At 38.7% G+C, this 22,071-nt stretch overlaps 1 protein-coding gene across 5 annotated transcripts; it reads left to right on the forward strand.

Moving 5' to 3' along the window:
• The first annotated feature begins 727 nt into the window (after positions 1 to 727).
• CLDN12 (claudin 12) lies at positions 728 to 13,739 on the forward strand. 5 transcript variants are annotated; one of them, XR_006889813.1, is made up of 4 exons: positions 728 to 835; positions 2,280 to 2,369; positions 11,033 to 11,189; positions 13,164 to 13,739. XR_006889813.1 is itself a non-coding variant. In XM_046670066.1 (4 exons), exon 4 carries the CDS (start codon positions 7,525 to 7,527, stop codon positions 8,257 to 8,259), a length of 735 nt encoding a protein of 244 aa, XP_046526022.1. In that variant the 5' UTR covers positions 728 to 835; positions 2,280 to 2,369; positions 4,829 to 5,080; positions 7,492 to 7,524; the 3' UTR covers positions 8,260 to 10,802. The 5 variants fall into 5 exon arrangements, 4 of the variants coding, with proteins under 4 accessions (XP_046526022.1, XP_046526020.1, XP_046526023.1 ...); XM_046670066.1 differs by lacking the exons at positions 11,033 to 11,189; positions 13,164 to 13,739 and adding exons at positions 4,829 to 5,080; positions 7,492 to 10,802; XM_046670064.1 differs by lacking the exons at positions 11,033 to 11,189; positions 13,164 to 13,739 and adding an exon at positions 7,492 to 10,802.
• The last annotated feature ends 8,332 nt before the right edge of the window (positions 13,740 to 22,071 follow it).

A 22,071-nucleotide genomic window follows, 5' to 3' on the forward strand; every position in this document is an offset into this window, starting at 1 on the left:
TATTAAGCCCCGTAATTTTCAAGACCACCCTATGACATGGATAATCTTAGCATCCTCATTTTACAGATGTCCTCAGAGAGAGGTAACTTGCCCAAGGCCACCCAACTAATATGTAGCAGAGCCCCATATAAACCTACGCAGTTAAACAGTGAAAAAAAAAAATTTTTTTTAAATAAAGGATGCTGAAGTGTCGCGATGCCTACTACTTTCAAATGATGACACGCATAAATGGAGATAAGATAAATGTGGCAAGTGTTGATAATTGTTGAATCTAGAGAATAACTATATGGGTGTTCATTGTACCATTCAAATTCTCTGTACCTTTGAAAAATTTCAAAATAAATTCTAGACTGAGCTCTTTTCCACTTTGTGCCTCAGTAAATACTTTGTGGAAAAAAGTATTTAAGGATTTTTGCTAACAAACCTTACAGGCAAATCATATTTAGTAGGAAACATTTACTTGGTTATCCAACTCAAAACTATTTTTAATTTGGTTTCGTTTAGCTTTTTTTGTGTGTTTTTTCTTGACCTATAGCCCAAACCTGAAGGTTCGGAACTGAAGGTGCCAGAGAAATGCGGAAAGTGAGGGGCGGGAGAAGTGCGGGAGGTGGTCGCAGGATGTTGCCTGCGGCGGCGGCAGCCTCGTGGATTCTGGGAATTGTAGTCCCTCAGTCATCCAGGCATTCCTGTTTAGGGCCTAGGGAGAATGCGACTAAGGCTCCCAGAAGCCTCCGGTGCGGCTCGTTGGGAACGCACTTCCTGGGACGCTGAGAGGGAGACGCTGTAAGAGGCTCCTCAGTGTGGGCGAGTAAGATGACTTGGGAGTGAGAAACAGGTAGGTGTGGTCAAGAATATTCTGATTCTGGGTCTTTTGCATAAGTAGTTGAGGATTTTGTGTAAAGCCATGTCCAGGGGAATCCAGAGACATTGAAAAATGCTGACCACGTTTGTGGACGTGAAAATTTAGGAAGAGGTATTTGATAAAGCTTTAAAAAATTATTTTGTACACAGGAGTATGGAAATGTCGAGGTATCTTGGAGCAGCCCGGGCTGGGGCCTCGACCGGCCTGGTTTGCGCTGTGGAGCTGCAAGTTGCTATTTCTGAACCACGAGCTGCTGCTGGTTGTGTAATGATGACCTGCTCGCAGTTCAAACCCACTCAGTGGTGCAGGGATGGGCTTGTTCTGAGAGCGTGAACAGTTACTGTTGCGGTCTGTTTCCATTGGCTCTAACCAGAAGAGCTTGCTTTTTTTTTTTTTTTTTTTCCCCCCTTTTCTTTCTCTTTGCCAGCTCTGGAGCTCCTCAGGACGCAGCTCGAAGGGAGAGGAGAGGAGGGGGATCGCTGGTGCTCAGGAACCTTGGTTTGCTTTCCTCTGGAGCCCAAGTTCTGTGTTACAGGCGTTGGAAGGGGTCCATCACTACCTTAGAGAAAGGCCAGACATGGTGACCCCACTTAAAATGATTGCTTAGGGATCCTGGTGTGTGTTTTTAATTGTAAAACGATTTCCCGTAATTCTGGAGTGAGCGATTATGCTTGTTACCAACTCAAGAAACATACATTTACAAAAGAACCATTTGAAATCTCTTCTGTGCAGACTGTCTCAGACAGCATTCTATGCAACGATCATAATAGGGCTAGTGATAAACGCCTCTATCCAGGAAGTTCTCAGGCGTTTACAAGTTTTCATCCTACCTATTGAGATAAATAGTATTTGAAGAAGAAATTGCTGATGCTTAAAGAAGATACATCGAAACTTATTTAAATGGCAGGTTGAACCATTGGTAGAACTGTAAACTCAAAAAGGCGTTCTAGTTGGGAATTTTAGGATACACAGTGAAGATCGCCTTTGCCTAGTTTTGTTGTCAGTGTTCCTTTAAAAAGTATAAAAGAAACATAATGAATTTCTTTTACTTCCAAGACAACTAACTACACAGTTGTTTCCTCAGCCCTCCTTATTCTTTCACTATAGTCATGAAAAGGATCTAAAAATTTCATTAAATAATGATAATTTATTTCCAAGACAGTAAAGTGATTTTTATCCCTATTTCTCCTATCTTCTCAAATCACAAAATGGGTTTTTTTCTTCTGTATCTTACATATAAATCATGTGTAAGTTTAAGAATAAACTGCCTTTTTAAAAGAAGACTTACTGCTCCTCTTTTTTGGTATAAAATTTCTTTGATTTTGGATGATTGCTAATTATTTTTTCTAATTCCTTGTGAATTCAAATTAAGTTTTTAAAGATATATTAATTTGGGGCATTTTTACTATTTGTTTAGGCCCAGATAATCTCTACTGTCTTTTCGGATGTGCGTATATTTCTTCTAAGTTGATTAAAGTTGTTTTAGAACCATCAGTTGCCTCAAAGAGTAAGTACATCCTTTGATTATATCTTATTTCTCTTCCTTTTGCTACCATATAGCAGATGACACATTTTTCTCTTGTTCCTTGAAATAAAGTTATAGGACAGACCTCGCTTGTGAGTTCAATGATTGATGACCTGCAGTTTCTAAGAAAGCCCAAATTGCAGGTAGAAAGGAGTGCTAGTGTACCATCAAGAATTATACAGCTGCTCTTACACATGTATTCTCATATAGCTATTCCTCAGAATTGTCCCTGAAAAAATACCTCGTAATGGGTCTGTGAATTCTTAAAGCCCTTCGCAGATATTCCTGCTCCAGACTTCTTTGAACTCTATTCAGAACCACAGAACAGATATCCTTTTGAAAATATTTTTATTTGAAATTATATCTTTGATAACCTTTAATTTTGTGCCAAATTTTGGCCATCTACTTCTCTGAAAGTCATGGTGGAACAGATAGTCAAATGACAAATGTGAAGTGGTTGGTTGGAAGCAGAGTTCTTATTTGGTTTGGTTAGTAACTACTCCAAAAAGAATGCTCTATCATTATTGTTATATGGCTGTAATCATCTGTGGTTATTTGCTGAGAGGATTGAAGAAAAGATGTTCCTAGCTAAGGAAAGTAAATAAGCCTACTAACAATCATTACAAACTAAAATTTCTGACCATATTGTGTTTTACAAGGGGCTTTACTTTTCCTGATCTCATCACTGCCTTGGAGGACATTTTACAGATGAGAGAACTGAGGTTCAGAGGACATAGGTGACTTATCTAGTTTGTAAATGGTAGGCTATGACTGGCATTTGGGTATTCAATTGCCTGGACTACAATACCAAGCTGCCTCTCAGGTGGAAACAACAAGCCCAAATATAAATACAAATATAATAAATTGTTTAGCTTTGATAGGCAAACATTATTTTGATATATTAACCCCCCTTAATGAAGAGGAGTATATCCAATATGTCACATACCTATTAAGTTGAAAACACAAGAATCAACATAGTCATAATTGATTGACTCCCTAACCACTGTGAAAGTTAACTAGTGTTGCCAAACTTACATATGATTTTCTAGAAGCATAGTCTGTATGTAAATGCCTGGGAATGACCTCATCTTTCTTGGGAACTTCCTGGGGGAAGAAAATGAACTTTGTTTTAAAATAAAGGGAGTGACTTTGGCCAATAAAGAGTAGAAGCAGAGGCATAGTCTAGAAGCAGCTCACAGGCTTCAGAACACAGGATATGAATGAATGAAATGAATGGAACTGATAATAGAGCAAATCTATAATTTTCTCCCTGTATCCTGACCATATTCATATGGACCTTTTGTTTGTTTGTTCATTCATTTAACAAATAATTGAGTGCCTTCTGTGTGCCTGAGTGAATAGAACAGAGGGCTCTCTGTCCTCCAGGAATTCACAGCCTGGTGGGAAAGAGAAACACTGAACAAGGAATTAGAAACATAATCACTACTACTAAAGAAAAAGTACAAAGGTGCTACCAGAGCATATAACTAGAAAGACAAGTACGTCTTGGTTTAGCAAACAATGGAATAGGATTAAGAAAGTTCTTGCAGGAAGAACAGCTTGAGGAAAAGCCTTTAGCCAAAATAAGTGGAAAATTTGAGAAGTTTAAAGAAAAGCAGTATGGCTGTGTAGACTATAGTGTGTAAGGTAGGAGAGTGATACATAAGGAGATTGAGAATTTGGCAGGAACTAGATGATGAGATTTGAAACTTTGGAGACCATGAGAAAGATGTGAAACTTTAGAAACTTGAGGGAAATGGGAAGCCACTGAATCTTCAGAAATGTAGTGAAATGATCAGATTTGCATTTGAAAAAAATTATTCTGGATTCAAAATTAATTGGGATAGCATAAGAGTAGAGGTCTTTTTGCCCTCCCAGTATGGACAGATCCTAACCTGAGAGTCAGCATTATCTTTCACTTTTAAATCAATAAACGTATTCCTTCTCCCAGCTATCCCTATAAAATGTTACTTCATCCATCTAGTGCGATATATGACTTATTAGATCATATGTATGTGGAGTTAAGAACAGGGCATAAAAAGTAAAGCAACCGAAGAAAGTTACAAAGGGCAAGCATGTTAATTCCAGCACCAAGGTTGAAATTTAGCTAAAGAATTAAAGTTAATAGTGTTTCCCTTCTGAAAAACACCATGGTATCCTTGTTGGCTCTATAAATAGGACTGAGGATCAGTCTCTGGGATCAGAGCTAAGAATGCTTCAACAAAAGCAAGTTCAGGGGACTGATATAACACTTGTATTGATAAATTTGAACACGCTTGATACTTAAATAAATATTGACCCACTTCTGTTCATTAGTGTTGTTTGATAGTCTATAGGCTGACTAGAGGAATTAATTATTTAGTTAATTTATTATTTATTATTAATTATTAATAATAAAGTCATTCATCCTGATCTTATTTCTTATTCCATTTGCATTGTAGGAATCAGTGGTACAGGGCAGCTTGAGTGGAGAAATCTCAGTTATGTTGATCCTCCAAGTGTTTGTCCCCTACTTCTGAAAGCAAGAAGGAATTGTGATTGGGTTAGGATTCTGAGTGGCTTATATGAAGGCGTTCTGAAGCTTTAAAAGAAATAGAGGGAACCTGTTTCTTATATCTTCACAACTTTGATCAAATCATCGTTCTTTTATTGCTCAGTCTTTCTCTAACCTTGGATGATACTTTTATGAACAGGTACCTTGTTGGTTCACTTTGCATAATACCTAACAACAATCACTTGATATGTGGTAGTCATACAACTAACTTGCTATCAGCATTTTGAGTTCTCATAAAACAACATATTCTTTCCCTCAGTCTGACTGTTAATACATTGGGGCAAGGTCCAGATCTTAGTGGCCTCAGTATCCCTCTAGGGCCTAACAGAGTGTTTTGCATGTGCTACATACTCAGTAAAAACATGTTGAATGAATGATTGTTTAGTAATGGCTACTTTCTTGTCCATTCTACATTATCAATGGCCTGCCTTTGTGAGTTACTGTTTTATTCAAATATTCTTAGAATCACTTGTGTGCAAGGCACTGTACAAGTTGTTCACAGTGTATGGGGAAGAGAGGTGACTGAGCACAACCCAACAGGAAGCTGAATTCTGGAGCTTGACATCATTAGTAGCCTTTTTAGTGTAAACTTCCTAAAACTTGCACCAGAGTTTTCATTGCTGGACCAAGGTGGTTGGTTGCTAAAATTAAGCAAGACAAGTTTTTCCCCAGTTTGCATGAAAAAAATAAATTCGGACTATAATTCCTGTGTTTTGTTTTCATCCATAACACTTTCTTAAGCAATTGCTACTTCTGGTAATATTGACAAAAGACAATATGATAAACAAATAGTTGACTGATGTTAATGATGAAACTTAGAACTAAATTATGCTTAACCTGAGAACTTTAAAAAATGGTCACTTGTGCTTAAACTCTGATTTTATATTATGCTGTATATATGTGTGTATATAAGTATGTACACATACCTATATATTTTCTGCTAGTAAAATTTTTCTTAGTTTATATGATTGGATTAAATATACAAATACGTAAAGAACATTGTGCCCTCCTATTCGAACACATTTGATCACAGCTTCCTAGCATTTTGGCATTCTTTCTGACCCCTGAACTCCGGGGAATGCTATGCCACTATTTCAGCAGATGATATTTGACTATGCAAAGGAAGATAGATTCTCTAAATATGTACTCTATCCAGAAATAAGAATATTCTCAACTTTACCCATTTGTCATGGTCTGACTAAAAGAAGTAAATGTACTACCTTATTAGTCTGTCCTGTTGCCTCATAGGGAGCATGGTAGAAGGCAGAGAAAATACATTTGAGTGGTGTTTGGAAAGTGAGTTTCAAACTCTCCAAAGAAATTAAAGCTGAATAAGATACTGGTTTTTACAGTTTGTCATCTACAGAAAAAGGGATGAGAGAAAGGCCTGGCTACTTTTTTCTTTTCCTCTTAATTGCATTGATAGAGATAGGTTGCCATTACTTCAGAAATCTTTGCCTTCATCTTAAATGAGCAGTAATAGTATAACCAATAGCCAATAGTATAATAACCTGAAAAGCACACAAATTATCTTGAATCAGCCAGGAAGTAGTTAGCAGAATGACGTCAGAGACATTTGTTCTCTTCTTTTCATTTGACTAACTCATTGGAGAGGAGTCCATTTACGTTTTGTAATTTTCCAGTCTGCCTAGTATATACGATTGAGATGTTTGCCTTCTTATTTTACATTTATTCAGCAAATGCTCTTTGAACTGCTCTAGTATGCCAAGCACTGAGCTATTCGCTGATGCTAAGATGTCAACACTTGCATTGCACTTACGGCATGGCAGACGTGTTTTAAGCACTTGACATTATAATTAACTCATTGCATACTTAGAACAACCAACCCTGCGAGGTAGGCACTGTTATTTTTCCCATTTTACAGATGAGGAAAATGAGGCACAGAGAAGTTCTGTCACTGACCCAAAGTCACTCGGCTAGTAAGTGAGGAAATGTGGATTAGAACCCAAGCAGTCTGGCTCAGTTGAGTGCCCTCAACCACTCTTCTGTCCCCCAGCGCTGCTTTTCCTACACCTGTGTCTCTTTATGAGCCACCTTCCTCTCTGCTGTCTGCTAGCCTCATTTTACATTTGTATGAGCATTTGAGGCTGAATTTGTGTTGTTTGTAGTTGATAGGTGATGAGTGCTCTAAACCTATATATTTTGAGAGCCTGACACATGAAAATGCTTGATATATGTGTATTGAATTAGTGATTATTGACAACCGAGAGAATTTCAAATGTGATGTTAAGAGAATTTGAAATTATTATAGTTGTTCCTCAGATTCACTGTGAATAAAATACTCATGTCTGAAGACTTCAGTTGTTATATAACCCAGTCAGTGGGAACCAAGCATGTGTGTGTGTACCTCTGCTCTGAGGTCACATGCACATGTGTTTATATACATTATTGTACATAGAGAAGAAACAAGGGACAGAATTTCCCTCTTCTCATTGACATCATTAGTTGTGTTGCCAATCAGCACCACCCTTCCTGCTTTGCTCTCCTATTGTCCCCTCATGATTTGTCCTCTTGTGTATCACCCCTTAGTCTGGCTGACAGTACTGCACAAGCCTGCCTACCATGGGCTGTCGGGATGTCCATGCAGCCACAGTCCTCTCCTTCCTGTGTGGAATTGCCTCGGTAGCAGGCCTCTTTGCAGGGACTCTGCTTCCCAACTGGAGAAAATTACGACTGATCACGTTCAACAGAAACGAGAAGAACCTGACAGTTTACACAGGCCTGTGGGTGAAATGTGCCCGGTATGATGGGAGCAGTGACTGCCTGATGTACGATGCTACTTGGTACTCATCAGTTGACCAGCTGGACCTGCGAGTCCTCCAGTTTGCCCTGCCCCTCAGCATTCTGATTGCGATGGGTGCCCTGTTGCTCTGCCTGATTGGAATGTGTAACACGGCCTTCAGGTCCTCAGTGCCCAACATCAAACTGGCCAAGTGTCTGGTCAATAGTGCAGGCTGCCATCTGGTGGCCGGACTGCTGTTTTTCCTGGCTGGTACTGTGAGCCTCTCCCCATCCATCTGGGTCATCTTCTATAACATCCATCTGAACAAGAAGTTTGAGCCAGTCTTTACATTTGACTATGCAGTTTATGTCACTATTGCTAGTGCTGGGGGCCTTTTTATGACTTCCCTTTTGCTGTTTATTTGGTATTGTGCATGCAAGTCTTTGCCTTCTCCTTTCTGGCAACCGCTGTACTCCCATCCTCCCAGTATGCATACTTACTCACAGCCCTATTCAGCACGCTCCCGCCTTTCTGCCATTGAAATTGACATTCCAGTAGTTTCACATACCACCTGATGGGGAAATAGTTGTTAAAGAAAACTTGTATCCTCATTTTTCCCTTGTGCAAGGAACTGTTTTGGACCTATAATATGTTTTGCTTTGTTTCTGACCAGTCAATGAAGCCAAGTTTGTATGTCCTGGTAGAATGCAGTGCTGCTAGTTTTTATGAAAAGTAAACTATTTTAAATGTGAATCATTCCTTTTATCTTGCTTCTTATGCTAGAAGGATTTTTAACCTCCATATTGATATCTCATCAGTTCTTCAAGTGCGAAGGACCTTTGTCTCAATTGAGGTGATTTCGGGCAACATGGTAAAGTAAAAAATGATGGCTAAGAGAAGCTGTTATATACGATCTTTATGAATATTTTAGAACTTGTCCTTTTTCCGTAATACCTTAAACTGGGCAAAAAAATAGCAATTTCAAATATAAGAAATTTCCTGCAGGTAAGGGTAATATTTTAACAGTAGTCAGTCTACCAGCTTAAGGCTGTAACTTTTCCTACTTCTGTCTCGGGGCTGATTGTATTGAATAGAGTTTGGTATTTTGAAGATTACTTTCTTTTGTGAGTTCCTTGTCTTCTACCTCATGCCAGTGTTTAAAAATAAAATGCATTTTAAATGATACCAGAAAGAATATGCCTAACATTTTAAATGTCTATTAGTATGAATAACATTTAACATAATTTTAAAAGTTCATGATTCTATAAATGTATTATTGGAGTTAAAAATGTGCCATGTGATGGATTGGTGCTTCCTCTGAGGCAGAAAACCTTTATTCCAGGTGTCATCCACCAAGTGGTACTCATGCCCATGTATAATCTCTTAGTAACTAAGAGAAAGAAATAAGGAGGCCCAAGTGGTTTGTTTTCCTTTAGACAGTGGTAGGGAACAAACATCTCTTCTTCAGTGACAACATCAGAAATTCACTCTGATGACTGCCTTTTGAGTGATGGGTGAAGTAAGGTATGGCTTCCCCATGACCATATTTCACACTTAATTCAGTTCCCACCCCCATCACTGATTCTATCTTTGCCCAACATTTTAGTAGGTGCTATAGAAGATACATGAAAAGTATGAGATCTGGTCCCATCCACTAAGAAATTTTAATTTAATAGAGAAGATCAAACTGTTATCTGACAATTAAGGAACAGTCTGACTTCGTTGGCAGCTAGTCTTAACTTCTCAATCATTGATCCAGGAGTTTATTTCAGCCAGAGATGTGGCTTTGTGGCAGACAGGCTTATTGTATAATACCAGCAATATTCTGGAACCTAGAAATTCAATTCATTCGATCCTTTAGAGCACCTACCTTAGTTTAGACACTGTAATAACACTGTCAGATTCATGACAGTGGGTGAAAGTGGTAGAGAGACTTAATTGTTCCCTTTTCACCTCTGAAGGTGTGTGTTGAAGAGGGAGGGGTATTTAAAATCTCTCTTCTAACAGGCTAACGTTTAGATGAAACCATGTTAACACTGAGATGAATGTTTAGAAATTCAGGGATAATGAGTCTTCACCCTTATGAATTTGAGCTGCTTACTTACTTATTATAATTTGCTACACATTACTACTCTGTTCATAAGGATTTTGTTTTATTAACCATTATAAATTTCACAGCTGGTTGCATGATAAACAGATTATTATTCCTCTTTGCAAATCTGAGTATGATTCTGATACTTCTGTGGATGTGAGTGATGCTTTTTTTCTAATTCCAACACTAGTTTATGTATATAGCAAATAAATCCAGTTATGTAATTTTTAAATGCCATCAGTAGAAAGCATGCAAGACTATGGTTTTTTAGTTATAGCTTCCAGTTCCCTTCAGTTCCATTCTTTTTAACTCTTCTTGGATGTAGCTGAATCCTGATCATTCCAAAACAATGGCAGGTAGAATTTTGAGATTAATATTAATTTCCCCCTTTGCTAATGAATTTCAGTTCCCTCTCTCACTAAATTTGTCCAGAAGTGTCAAGAATTCCACCGTCCACCTGTTCTTTACCTAAACAATGTTAAAGAAAAGTAGACTCAGCCATTAATATTGCTAGACAGTTCTTAGTCCATGGGATCATAAATATAAATGTTAAGTTTTTCCTACCAGAATCTTTTGGATTCTTTTCATAATTTTTGGCCTCAAATTAGTATTTATTATGGATTCAGTAGACAAAAGAAACAGCTGTTTCCCTTGTTGTCTTTAATATTTCAGATTTTCTATCAGTAGCTATTCTTCAAAGCCATCAAAGGAAAGCAAGTATTTACATTTCTTTTTAGTAACTTTTGAGCACTCATCAGGCTCATTGTGATGGGGGACATCTTTTTTTGTTGTTACGAACTGTTAATGTTAAGGGCGTTTTATAGAAGCCAGCTTGGAAAACAACCTTAAATGTCGTATGATGCACCAGATATGGTTTATCCAGCCGTGGGAGAAAAAAACCATGAGTTTACTTTACTTGTAAATATACACTATAATAGATAATATGTTTGCTGTAAACTGCATTGTAAAACCTCGATAAAAGTGCACTGTATTTCTTGATGTTTATTAAAAGATGTATTTTTACAAGTTTCTGTTTCTATCATTATTTTCCTTAATGTTTTAAGGTGAAATATTTTGAGAAATGTTTCCCAAATATATGTAAATTGAAAAAGACGCAGCCTCATTTAAAGCTTTATAGAGTAGCAGTTGGAAAGGAATGGAAAAACATATATTTGTTATTCCAGAAGCATCAAGACCCTTCATTCATTTCTAAGAATGGTCCTAGGAGTTCACTGGGCTGTTTTAACATTCCACAGAAAAGCTCTGAATGAAGTCAATGTGCCAGATTTGCCTCATCATTGGAGTTTTCTAATGGTCTGTGATCTTGGAGATTGGGAGTTTTCAAATGGTTAAGTAGGAGGACTTTTCCTTACTCTTTGGAACTTGAGTTGCCAGGAGAAGTTGTCCTGACAGGTAAGTCACCTTAAAATTTCTGAAACGTGGGATGAGCTTTAGTTTTTTGAATAGTTCTCACATGCACTCCTCACTGAACCCACAGCTCTATAATAGTACATTAGATGGCAGAGTCATATGTTGCACTGGAAATTAAAGCTGCGTCAGGCTGGGCATCCCCATCTGATTACACTAAAGCACCACAATCCAGAGTCTGCCCCTCAGTTGGGCAGGTTCACTGAGGGGGACTAAATGCAAGAGAATCCCTTCGTGCTAACCAAATTCACGAGACTCAATTACCAAGCAGAAATGGGAAATACAGATTATTTGCAACCATTATCCCAGACTAATTTTTAAAAATACATGATGCACAGAGCCCTTTAGAGAAAAGATTGATTCCAGTTCTTGGGTAGGGAAAGTACAAGATGAGCCCAGCACTTCTTGTTCCTTAAGAAGGTAAGGAGATGCTCAAAGAATGATGAGGGCTTATCAAATTACCCAGGAGCCAGCTTAAAGAGGTTCCCACTGGCCAAATCTGGGACAATCTGAGCATCAAGGTAAATAATAGTAGTGGGTCATAACCCATTGAATAAGCCAAAAATTCGTGTGTCCATAGTGATATAAATAAATGGGAGAAAGAAAAGCTATTTCTTAGAGTAAAAACCAAGTAATATATAAAAAAAGATGGAATTAGCAAAACATCAGTGGAATTAAAACTTGTCAGTGAAACTTTAATGAAAAACAGTATATTTACTTAGTCTGAAAGTACTGCTCCACAAGTTACTTAATAATTTCAGAGGGAAAAGTATAGTAACTTTATTGTCTAAACTTGGCAGATACAGCCTTAACTGAGTGATCAAATTTGTCACCAATGATGAAACACGCCAACATCAAGCACCTCCTGATATGATGCAATGAGAAGGCCACACACCATTGCTTTTGTGGTATTTCCATTAAAAATACATAGCTTGAGTCTAATCTTGAGGAAGCATATGCAGCTTGTCAATTAAGGTTTTTCTTTTTGCTTCCTTCTTTATTTCCCCTGATCTCATCTTTCTTTATTTGTATAAAGAAGCTTAAAAACTTACAGTCTAGGTTGCCTCTGAAATATTTTATAAAATAGCTGTTTTAGGAGGGATTTTGAAGAGCTTGTTTCAGGTCTTCTGTCTTGAAAAACTAAAAAGGAAAGGTCCCTGCAGAAGAGATGTAAATCAAAGTCACCACCACAGGACTGATGAGATCTTAATTCGCTGTCCCATTTCCATTGATTAGCAACATCTTCTATCCTAAAGTGTACTGACAGGTTAGCTTAGGGGTTGTCTCTCCCCTTGCTTCTCCACCCCTTCATTGGAGGAACCTTTTGAGGTCATTTTCCTTGTACCTGCTAGGTGTCTTACCACCCTCCAGCCCAGGAAAGTTCTATGTCAGTGCTGTAGCATGCCAGAGCCCTTTAAACCTCACTGCAGGACTGTAGAACTTGGGGAGGAAAACAACTATAGCCTGCCTAGTATTCATATCTAAATCTGCTATTAATGGGGAATTGAAGTTTGTTTGCTGTATTTTGTTTGGAAATATGCCAACTTTCCTGTTCCATAATACAAATTCTTCAGCAAAGATTGAGGAAGAAAGTAAGATGGTGGATGAAGAGGAAAGGAGACAAGATTTTCCTTATTTTGTAGGAAAAACCCAGTGTGACTGGGTCCTGTTAGCAGGAGACTAGGAATCATGATTTTGAGTGGTCTCATTAAATGAAACCATCTGTAGAAAGAATCTATACTCGTCTCTCCAGGGTTTTGCTTTATAGAAAAAGGCAACAGCTTCTCATTAAGAGAAAAGGCGTTATTGATAACTTCAACTGGATTATGTCTAGTGGCCTCGCTCCAAGATTCACTCTCAACAGTTTGAAAGGATAATTCTAGTAAATAAATCAAGACTTAGATGTTTAAATAATTTTTGCCTCTCTCCCCACGTCCCTTTTCTTGCCCTCACTCCTAGAGGCTAATCCTGTGGTCTGGAAGATCCAAGTGGAGGTTTTGAGCACCAAGAGGCCGCTGCAGGTAATGAGGACCCTCAGGTCCTGGCATCCCCACTTTGGGGTGAGCAGGTGCCTAGGAATCCATCTTCCCCCTTGCTGGCTATGTGAACAAGGGCTTTGGCTCAACTGGTGCCTCATGTTCCTGACCTGCTAACCTGCTCCTGACTGCTGCTGCTTCAAGAGCTCAAAGATGGCAGTGGATGCCGAAGCCAGGTGGTACTGGCCAATTGTGCACACCTCTTCCCAATTCCCTGTCCAATGACATAATATTGGTAGCTCAAAATTAGCCATGGTGGAAGTCTTTATGCCACAGAAATTGGCAAATGGTACAAATTAGGGTTTCTTTCTCTCACTCTTTCTCCTTTTTTAGCTGTTAAATATTTACCAGCACAAACCATTGCTCAGGCAAGAGTAATTTGCCAAGCTTCAGGTTCGTTGATGAGGAAATCTGGAATCACAGCCAGTGCTGAGAGCTATAAAACTTTTTTTTTCTTCTGCTTTATCTCCCCAAATCCCCCCTGGTACATAGTTGTGTATCTTAGTTGCAGGTCCTTCTAGTTGTGGCACATTGGATGCCGCCTCAACATAGCCTGACGAGCGGTACCATGTCCGCACCCAGGATCCGAACCAGCGAAACCCTGGGCCGCCGCAGCGGAGCATGCGAACTCAACCACTCGGCCACGGGGCCGGCCCCAAGAGCTGTAAAACTTTTATCTGTGATAAAGGTACTGTCTATCTCCAGTATTGCTCTATGTGCCTCCCCACCACCAATCTATCTTGCACACAGGCAACAGAATAAGCCTAATAACATGCAAATATGACCTAGTCGCTCCCCTACTTAAAATAATTCAGCAACTACCTCTCAGAACAGTTAAGCTCCTGCTTTAAGACTCAATGCAAAGTATTGTTCAGTAGTACACACAGGAGTACATCAAAGAATATAGAGCCAGGAAAAGCAAACTGCCTGGCTTAGCACAGCAGCACAGAGCTATCTAGAAGCAGATTTTTTTTCACTGTGCCTGTAGCTGATCAGACTTTTAGCAATTATTGAGACTAACAATGTCATGTAAGTGTAATGTGTAACAAAGAATGCAAATTCAAAAATAAATAATGATTATCCCTTTTCAGGGACCACTAGATTGGTCACATTCATTATTCAAGGAATCTCTATTTCCTGTATGATGGAAAGAGTGGCATGATGAATGTGATAGCTGGCCTTTAAGATGGCCCCCAATGATCCTTGCCTCCTGCTATTTGTACCCTTGTGTGGTTCCATTGCACAATGAGCAGGGCTGACTTGTGTTACCGATAAGATTTTGCAGAAATGATAGTGGGTGAGTTCTGAGGTTATAGGTCATAAAAGGCATTGTAGCTTCTGCCTGTCTCTCTTGGATCACTTGCTTTGGGGGAACACAGCTGCCGTGTTGTGAAGACATGCACAGCCCTATGGTAAATATAGGAGGAACTGAGGCCTCCTGCCAACAGCCAGTACCAATTTGCCAGCCATAGAAGAGAAACATGTTGGAAGCAGATTTCCTCAACCCCACTCAAGGCTTCAGATGACTGCAGCCCTGCCCAACATCCTGATTGAAACCTGATTGAGAGACCCCCAAGCCGGAATCATCCCGCTAAGCTGCCCCCAACTTCTTGATCCACACAAACTATGTGAATTAATGCTTATTATTGTTTTAAGATGCTAAATTTAGGGGTGGTTTGTTATACAGCAGTAGATGACTAATACAAAGAGCATAAAGCAAATGCAAGGAACCAATCTTGAGGAATATTTGTTTTTATACCATGAAGAGCTGTTGTGAGCTTTCCTTTTTCCATATCAGACAATCTCTCTCATGATCCGAAATTCCCTTGGAAAGTGCTGCATATTTATTGCCAAAATATGGTAAAAGAGCCTGATGCGAAGAGTGTTTGTTGGGGGTGGGAGGTGAGAAAGATCTGCGCTTAGACTGGGAGCAGAATTCTCTCTAATTTTTGTTAGGTTGTGAGTGACTGCTTTTGTTACCAGAGAAATAAACTGAGGAATAAACATACATGGAGTTTGGAATAGAAGTTAAAGACATTTACAGTCAAATTAATCTGAAATACATAGTGATTATGTTGTTATATGGTTACCAGGAACAAATAAACCATACATATAAAAAATGCGTCATTTTTTTAATCTAACCATCCGATTATTTCTGGGGTCAGCCCTTCAGGAAGAAAATAAAACTGATAGTCTCCCAGGCAGGAGAGGAAATAGCTGATTCTAAGGCTTGTTAGGCAGTTGAGCTAACAAGCTATGCCTCCCTTTAGTAGAACAAATAGCAGGATAAAAGCCTCTGACAGCAGTTGTGAGATAAGGGTTGGGAGAGGGAAGCTGAATTGTATTGACATTTCAGTACAGTGAATTTAATCTGATTGTTTCCCTAACACTTGGCCTGAAAAGGGGACAAACTTAGGTGGCTTAGGACTTCCAGAGGGGAGCAGCCTAAAGACACTGAGCTCCTTGGTTGGAGAATGAAAGATTCATAGAAAAAAACGTGACCCAAGTAGAGGATGGCTCAGCGATGGAAAGCATTGAAAGCCAAGTTTTCCTACTTTTTTTAGGCTGCCTCTCTCCCCACCCAGCCTGTCCAACTTGTCAGGCACTAAGATGGGGAAAGTCATAAATGCTAAAGTAGAGAGGCTTTAAAGTAGAGAGTAAGTAGGAGTAGAGAGAGACTAGTAAATTTTCCTCAGGTATTCCCACAATGCCAGTGGAATTAAGCTAGCTTTGACAGGGAACAGCACAGGAACTAAGGAAGTCCTAAAACCTTGTGGTGAATGGGAATTATATATAGTTCAGCTCAAGTCAGGTGAAATTATGTGCCCTTAGAAGTGATACCGTGAAAGAATGACGAGCAGAACGTATGTGAGTGTTATGGAAGTAAAGGAATCAAACTTTTAAGATGCTCCAAAGAGAAAAATGGCAAAGAAGAAAGAAAATCATCTTACTCTTATGTTTTACTTAAAAACCCTGTGATTGTGAGTCACATATCAAGAGACTGGCAGCCTGTCTTTCTGTGTTTATAGATTTGTTTCTACGGATGCCTCTGAATTTTTTGTTAGAAGCAAAGTCGCTCAGACTGCTAAGAGAAATTAGCAATGTTTCCTCAGTGGCATAGACATGACTCATACCAAAGACAAATAAGAAGCACTTCCCTCTCCCCTCCCCCAGCTCCCGCTGTGTCTGTACTTTTGGAAGGCATTGTGACATGAGGGCAGGACTGGCTGGCTTCATGGGCATGAGACCTGTGCAGTCGCACAAGACCCCATGCTCAGAAGCACTTGGCTTAATATTCTGTGGTCACCATCTTGAAATTATTCATTTTTGAACAAGGGGCCTTGTGTTTTCATTTTTCACTGGTCCCCACAAGTTAGATAGTTGGTTCTTCATGAGGGCATTCTGGGGAAGGCAATATCCCAGTGTTGGAGGCAGGCATACTTGCCATGCAATGGGAAAATTACTTATCCTCTGAACCTCAGATTTCCGTCTGCAACAAGGACAGTGCCGTCTACCCCCTAGGGCTATGACTGTGAGGATTAGACATTGTTGTGAAGCAATACAGTTAAGCTCCTAGTACAGTATGCCTGGCTTCACTACAATTATTATTCATAAAAGCAAAATCCAGATATCAGATCCCAAATGATGTTAGTGCTAGTCATAAAAGTAAGTATCTTTATAAAAACAGATCTCTACTTTTGCTTTACATTTTACAGACAGCCATGGATTTACATTGCCACTGCTATCACTTTTGCCAGGACCCTCATGTCTTCTCATTACTTCTGTTGGAGCCATTAGTAGAGACTGAAAAAATTAACAATCCTCTTAAGTATTAGCTACTTCATGTAGAGTAGCTATGTTCTTCATGATTCCACTCCAGAAACAAGGAAGACAGGGAGTTTCCCCTGGTTTTTCAAGGAGATATTAAGGTGACTAGAATATACAATTAAAAAATAGATATTATGCCCTTTCTGATAGCCTGGGACAAAGGGTTTTTCTGTTCCCACTGTCAAAGCAGCAGGCCCCTTCTCTGGTTGGAGAGAATATAAATTTAAAACTTTATAAGGTGACCAAACAAATTACTTCATCTCTTAAGTCAGCCCCAAAATACCTGCAGACAGGGAAACCTACTTCCTTGTTCATTGCTTTGAAAGAAAAAATGATGTTGGAGCACCAATTTACCAAACCCAAACCAAACCTTAACGAGCTCAAGTGGTCCCCACTGTGGGGAGAGGACAGGAAGCCAAGACAGGTCCTGACATTACATAGGATTGAGATGATGTACTTCAAACCAACACATTTGAGATTGTGTCTAAATACAGTTGATTCTCATTATTTACTGTAGTTAGGTTCTACAAGGTCACTGTGACCACAGAATTAGCAAATACTGAACCATTGTTCCTGGGAGAAATACAGACTTAGGTTCCTGGAAACCTCTGGGCACATTTTCATCAATCGAGCAATACATAACCTTGTTTTGTGTATGCTTCTGTTTAAAGACACCTTATTTGATATAGATTGTTAATTTATTAATGTTGAACTCATAGCCAACAGCACTATAACCCATGCCTGAACAAACTTATCTAACACACATGTTTTCTGCATCAGGAGCATCACAGCTTTCTTACACTTAGGAGCACTAGACAGCACTCCATGACTATGCTTGAGGGCCCTTTTAAACAGAGAAATTACCAAGAAAAAGCTAAAATTGTGAAAAATGTGGCACTAGATAGACCATGAAAAGGACACTTGTGTACAGTCTGAGAAGTGAAACAAGAAGGCAGAGGGTTGCCTTGTTTGACCTCAGCTAGGAACAAGAAAGTCGAACCATTCAAATTTTTTCAGCTCTGTGCCCCCAGTACCACAAAAGCCCATGATTACTGATTTGGGGTTTACAAATAAATTTTAGTGAATAGGAGAATTTACAGATATGGAATCCACCAATAATGAGAATCAATTGTGTAGAAGTTGAGAGGGAGCAATTCCACTACCTTAGTGGACTTGAAGAGAAAACAAATCCAGAGGGTTGGTTAAGAGATGCGCACAGATGTAGGATCTGGCTGTCTCTCCTCTCCTTTCCGAGTAGGACACAGCAGAGAGAGCACTGGACATGGAGTTAGGAGAAATTTCTGTAGTTTCAGGTCTTGTCTTACTGGCTGGGCAACCATGGGTAGACATCTCAAACTCCCTGTTTCTCAATTTCCACATCTGTACGTTGAGACCAATACCACCTGCCTTACTTCTTTCAAAGGGTGGTTGTGAGGGTGCAATGGATTTTTCTTTAAGTTCTGCTTACTGTTACCTAATGTTGGGGCTGAGATTGAAAAGGTGAAGCAGGTGTCATATCGTGTGTCAGAATCTTCCTTTGTAGATGATTTGTTTCCCCAGGAAAAAAAAAAAGCCAAGTCCATGCTAATTTTTGGATTTGGATAATAAGTATATTTCCATTCAAAAAACATTGCAAATATAAGGGAACACAATATATAGATTTTCTGGTTAAACTAGCTTTCCTAGATAAGATAATTGAGCCAATAGACCCACCCCTTACTTCTTCTAGGACTTTAGGGGGAAATATGGGAATGAGAAATAACATTCAACTTCTGATGGAACAGCCTTGGGGGAGGGAGCCCAGTGAAAAGTTGACTCCTCTCTAATGCACAGAAGTTAGGGTAGGTGGAGGAGGCGCTACAAAGGACCTAGTCCTTAGTGATGGTTGCACAACATTAGGAATGTATTCAATGTCACTGAACTGTACACTTAAAAATGGTTAAGATGGTAAATTTTATGTTATGTGTATTTTACCAAAATAAAAAGAAATTAGAAAAAACAAAAAATGAAAAACGAGTGGTGAGCTGGACTTGGCTGGCCTCGAGTTTGCAGACCCCTGCCCTGGTGGATCATTATGTGTGCATCCCACTTAGGAGACTTGTGGTCTGAAAGAGACAAGGGTCTGTATTGCACAGTTCTCCAATAATATGACTTAGAAGGAAAATTTAAAAATGAAAGACCCAGCCTTGGCCAATTTAGAGCTACTACACTGTTCTTCCATCATGTTGGGATAAAGACACAGCCCTAAGCCCTAATCTTGTATTTCTAGGGCAGGAAATATGGAACATACCGTCATGGTCCAGGTAGAGGCCTTCCTATTTCAGTAGTTGTAAGACATGTCCATCCGAGGGAGACATGAGCCAGAACTGTGAGTGGGTTCTGCTCTGAGGTCGGGGGCGGCTAGGGGACTGGCACTGATGTCATTTCTAGCTTTTTAAAATTTGTGCAAACTCAGTAGGTGAACTTTCCTCTTTTTGAAGTGCCTAAGGTTAAAGATATTTAATTTAGTTGAACCTATAGATTGCCTAGAGAAAATTGATAATAGGCTTTTAGTATTTTTTTATATCAATGCAAAAAAAAGTAATTCTTCAGGAGAAAATCAAATCAAATAAAACCTGCTTTGAAAATTGTAGAATGCACTATGAACAGAAAGTATTAGGAATTGACTGGAATCTTATACGTACTTACAAATATCACTTTGTTAACATAATTCCTTTCAAATAAAAGATGTGTAAAAAGCAGCTGTGTCTTCAGGTTTGGTATTCCACATTTTGTTTTGCCAAGATGAGGTCTTCTCAGTCATTTTCATTATTATTTTATTTTATATTTGATATAAAACTAAATTAACAAGCAGATATTTCTAAAAGTTAGCACCTAACACTATTGATTCTTTCCTCTTTAATTTGCATCTCCCGCTTCTTTCTTTGATGAAGAAATTCGTATTCTAAAACCAAACGTCTATTTAGCCCTGTGTCTATGTGCAATTCTTATACTCAGAACTCTATAATCAGAAACTAAATGTGGATTTGGTTTCAATATTTGCCTTGGCAATTAGTTTATGAGTGTAGAAACAAATGACATCTGTTTCCTAATGTATTTGTGCTTATTTATTTTAGATCAACATAAAGTGTGCAGCTCAACATAAGAGTATTAGGAAATACCTGTGACAATATGGATTTTGGTTAGCTGAATGTTGTCTAAGGTCTTAGGTTTCCCAATGTATTCATACTTCTCAGTAGTAAGATCACACGGAATTGTGTCGCATTTAGCATAAAGGACAAACGAGTTGGACATGCGGAGCCCAGGCTGGGAGCCACCTCTTTGTAGTGTGCTGTCACCCCCACCGCATCTCTTTTCCCAGGCAAAACCCAATGAATCTTTAAAACTATTCAGCAGTAGTGCTTGAAGGGTCACTCCATCCAGAGGTATTTTACAATCCAGAGGTGCCGCTCCTAAAGATCGTAAACTCTTAAATTTCTCAAAATTAATCTTCAACAGTGAAATTTTAGGTATTATGCATGTTAGAGGTGAAATTTCTTGAAGCCTGAGTTCCTCCTGGAAACTCCCAAATCATACCATATGAGCTGCCCCAAGTTTAGCGCATTTTAGGCTAAAGCCTTGTAAAAGCATATAAAAACCTATTGAGACTGCTTTATAAGAAAAAATATTTTTTGAAAGACAATTTGCAGATCACTTTGTGAAATGCTCTGTTTTGCAAAGTAGTTTGTGATATGGAAAATTGTCCTTGTCTTAGACTTGCACTGGGTGACATGTACCAATTATTTTAAAGTGAAAGAGTACATATGGAAAGTTCTTTCTAACCTTCATATTCAATTATCTACAAGGCTATAGCTTTATTTTTGTAGAACACTTATGACATCTAGTGGTTAATCTAAGAAATTCCAAGGAATAATTTTACGTGCTACTTTCCTTCCTTAAATTCATTTAAATATGAGAACTTGCTATTCAAACGATACTGTAACAAATATCCTTGTATATATCTCTTTACATATTTAATTCTATGGAATAAAGTCCAAGTAGTAGAATTCCTGAATGAAAGGGCATGTGTTTTTAGAATGTTGATATTGCCAATTCACCCTCCAAAGAAGGTTGCACAGTTTATGCTTCCACTGTGACTGAGAACAGTTCTTCACATCATCCCGACAATGAATATTACCAAATATGTTCATTTTTGTTTTAATTTTAATTTCGTTATGAATAGAGCAGTTCATTTTCTTATGCTTTTTTAAAATTTTATTTTCCTTTTGGTTTTTTTTGTGTGTTTGTTGGCCACTTGTATTTCTTTTTTTTTATGCTTTTTTTTTTTTGGTGAGGAAGATCGGCCCTGAGCTAACATCTGTTGCCAATCTTCCTCTTTTTATTTTCTCCCCAAAGTCCCAGTACACAGCTGTGTATTACAGTTGTGAGTGCCTCTGGTTGTGCTGTGTGGGACACCGCCTCAGCATGGCCTGGCAAGTGGTCAGGTCCATGCCCAGGTCTAAACTGGCAAAACCCCGGGCTGCTGAAGCAGAGTGCGCGAACCCAACCACTGAGCCATGGGGCTGGCCCCTATATTTCTTTATCAGTGACATCTTTATCCCATTTTAAAAAATTTACTGGTTCTTGAGCTTTTTTTTATCTGTAAAAGGTTTTTGCATATTGAGGAAATTAGTCATTTATCTGTCATTTGCGTTGAAAATATCTTTCCTAGTTTGTCATTTATTGTTTATACTTTGTGATTGTTTTTTGCTTTGCAAATATTTAATTTTTATGTAGTCAGGTATACCAGCTTTTTCCTTTATAATTTTAGTTTTATTTTATCTTTAAAGTGGCCATCTCCTCTCCCAGAGGATAAAAATTAAAAATCATGTACGTTTATTTGTGTATATAATCATGTATGTTATTTGTAGTTTTATCTTTTGCATTTAAGCCTTTCATCAATCTGGTATTTTAGTAAAGTGAGTAAGGTAGGGATCCAACTTCATTTTCCCCCTAACAGTGTA

This window comes from Equus quagga, chromosome 8 (assembly GCF_021613505.1).
Source record: "Equus quagga isolate Etosha38 chromosome 8, UCLA_HA_Equagga_1.0, whole genome shotgun sequence".
Taxonomy (NCBI): Eukaryota; Metazoa; Chordata; class Mammalia; order Perissodactyla; family Equidae; genus Equus; species Equus quagga.

Excerpts from the sequence above, each read along its gene's own strand:
- CLDN12 (XM_046670066.1), top strand. The coding sequence starts at position 7,525 with ATGGGCTGTCGGGATGTCCATGCAGCCACAGTCCTCTCCTTCCTGTGT.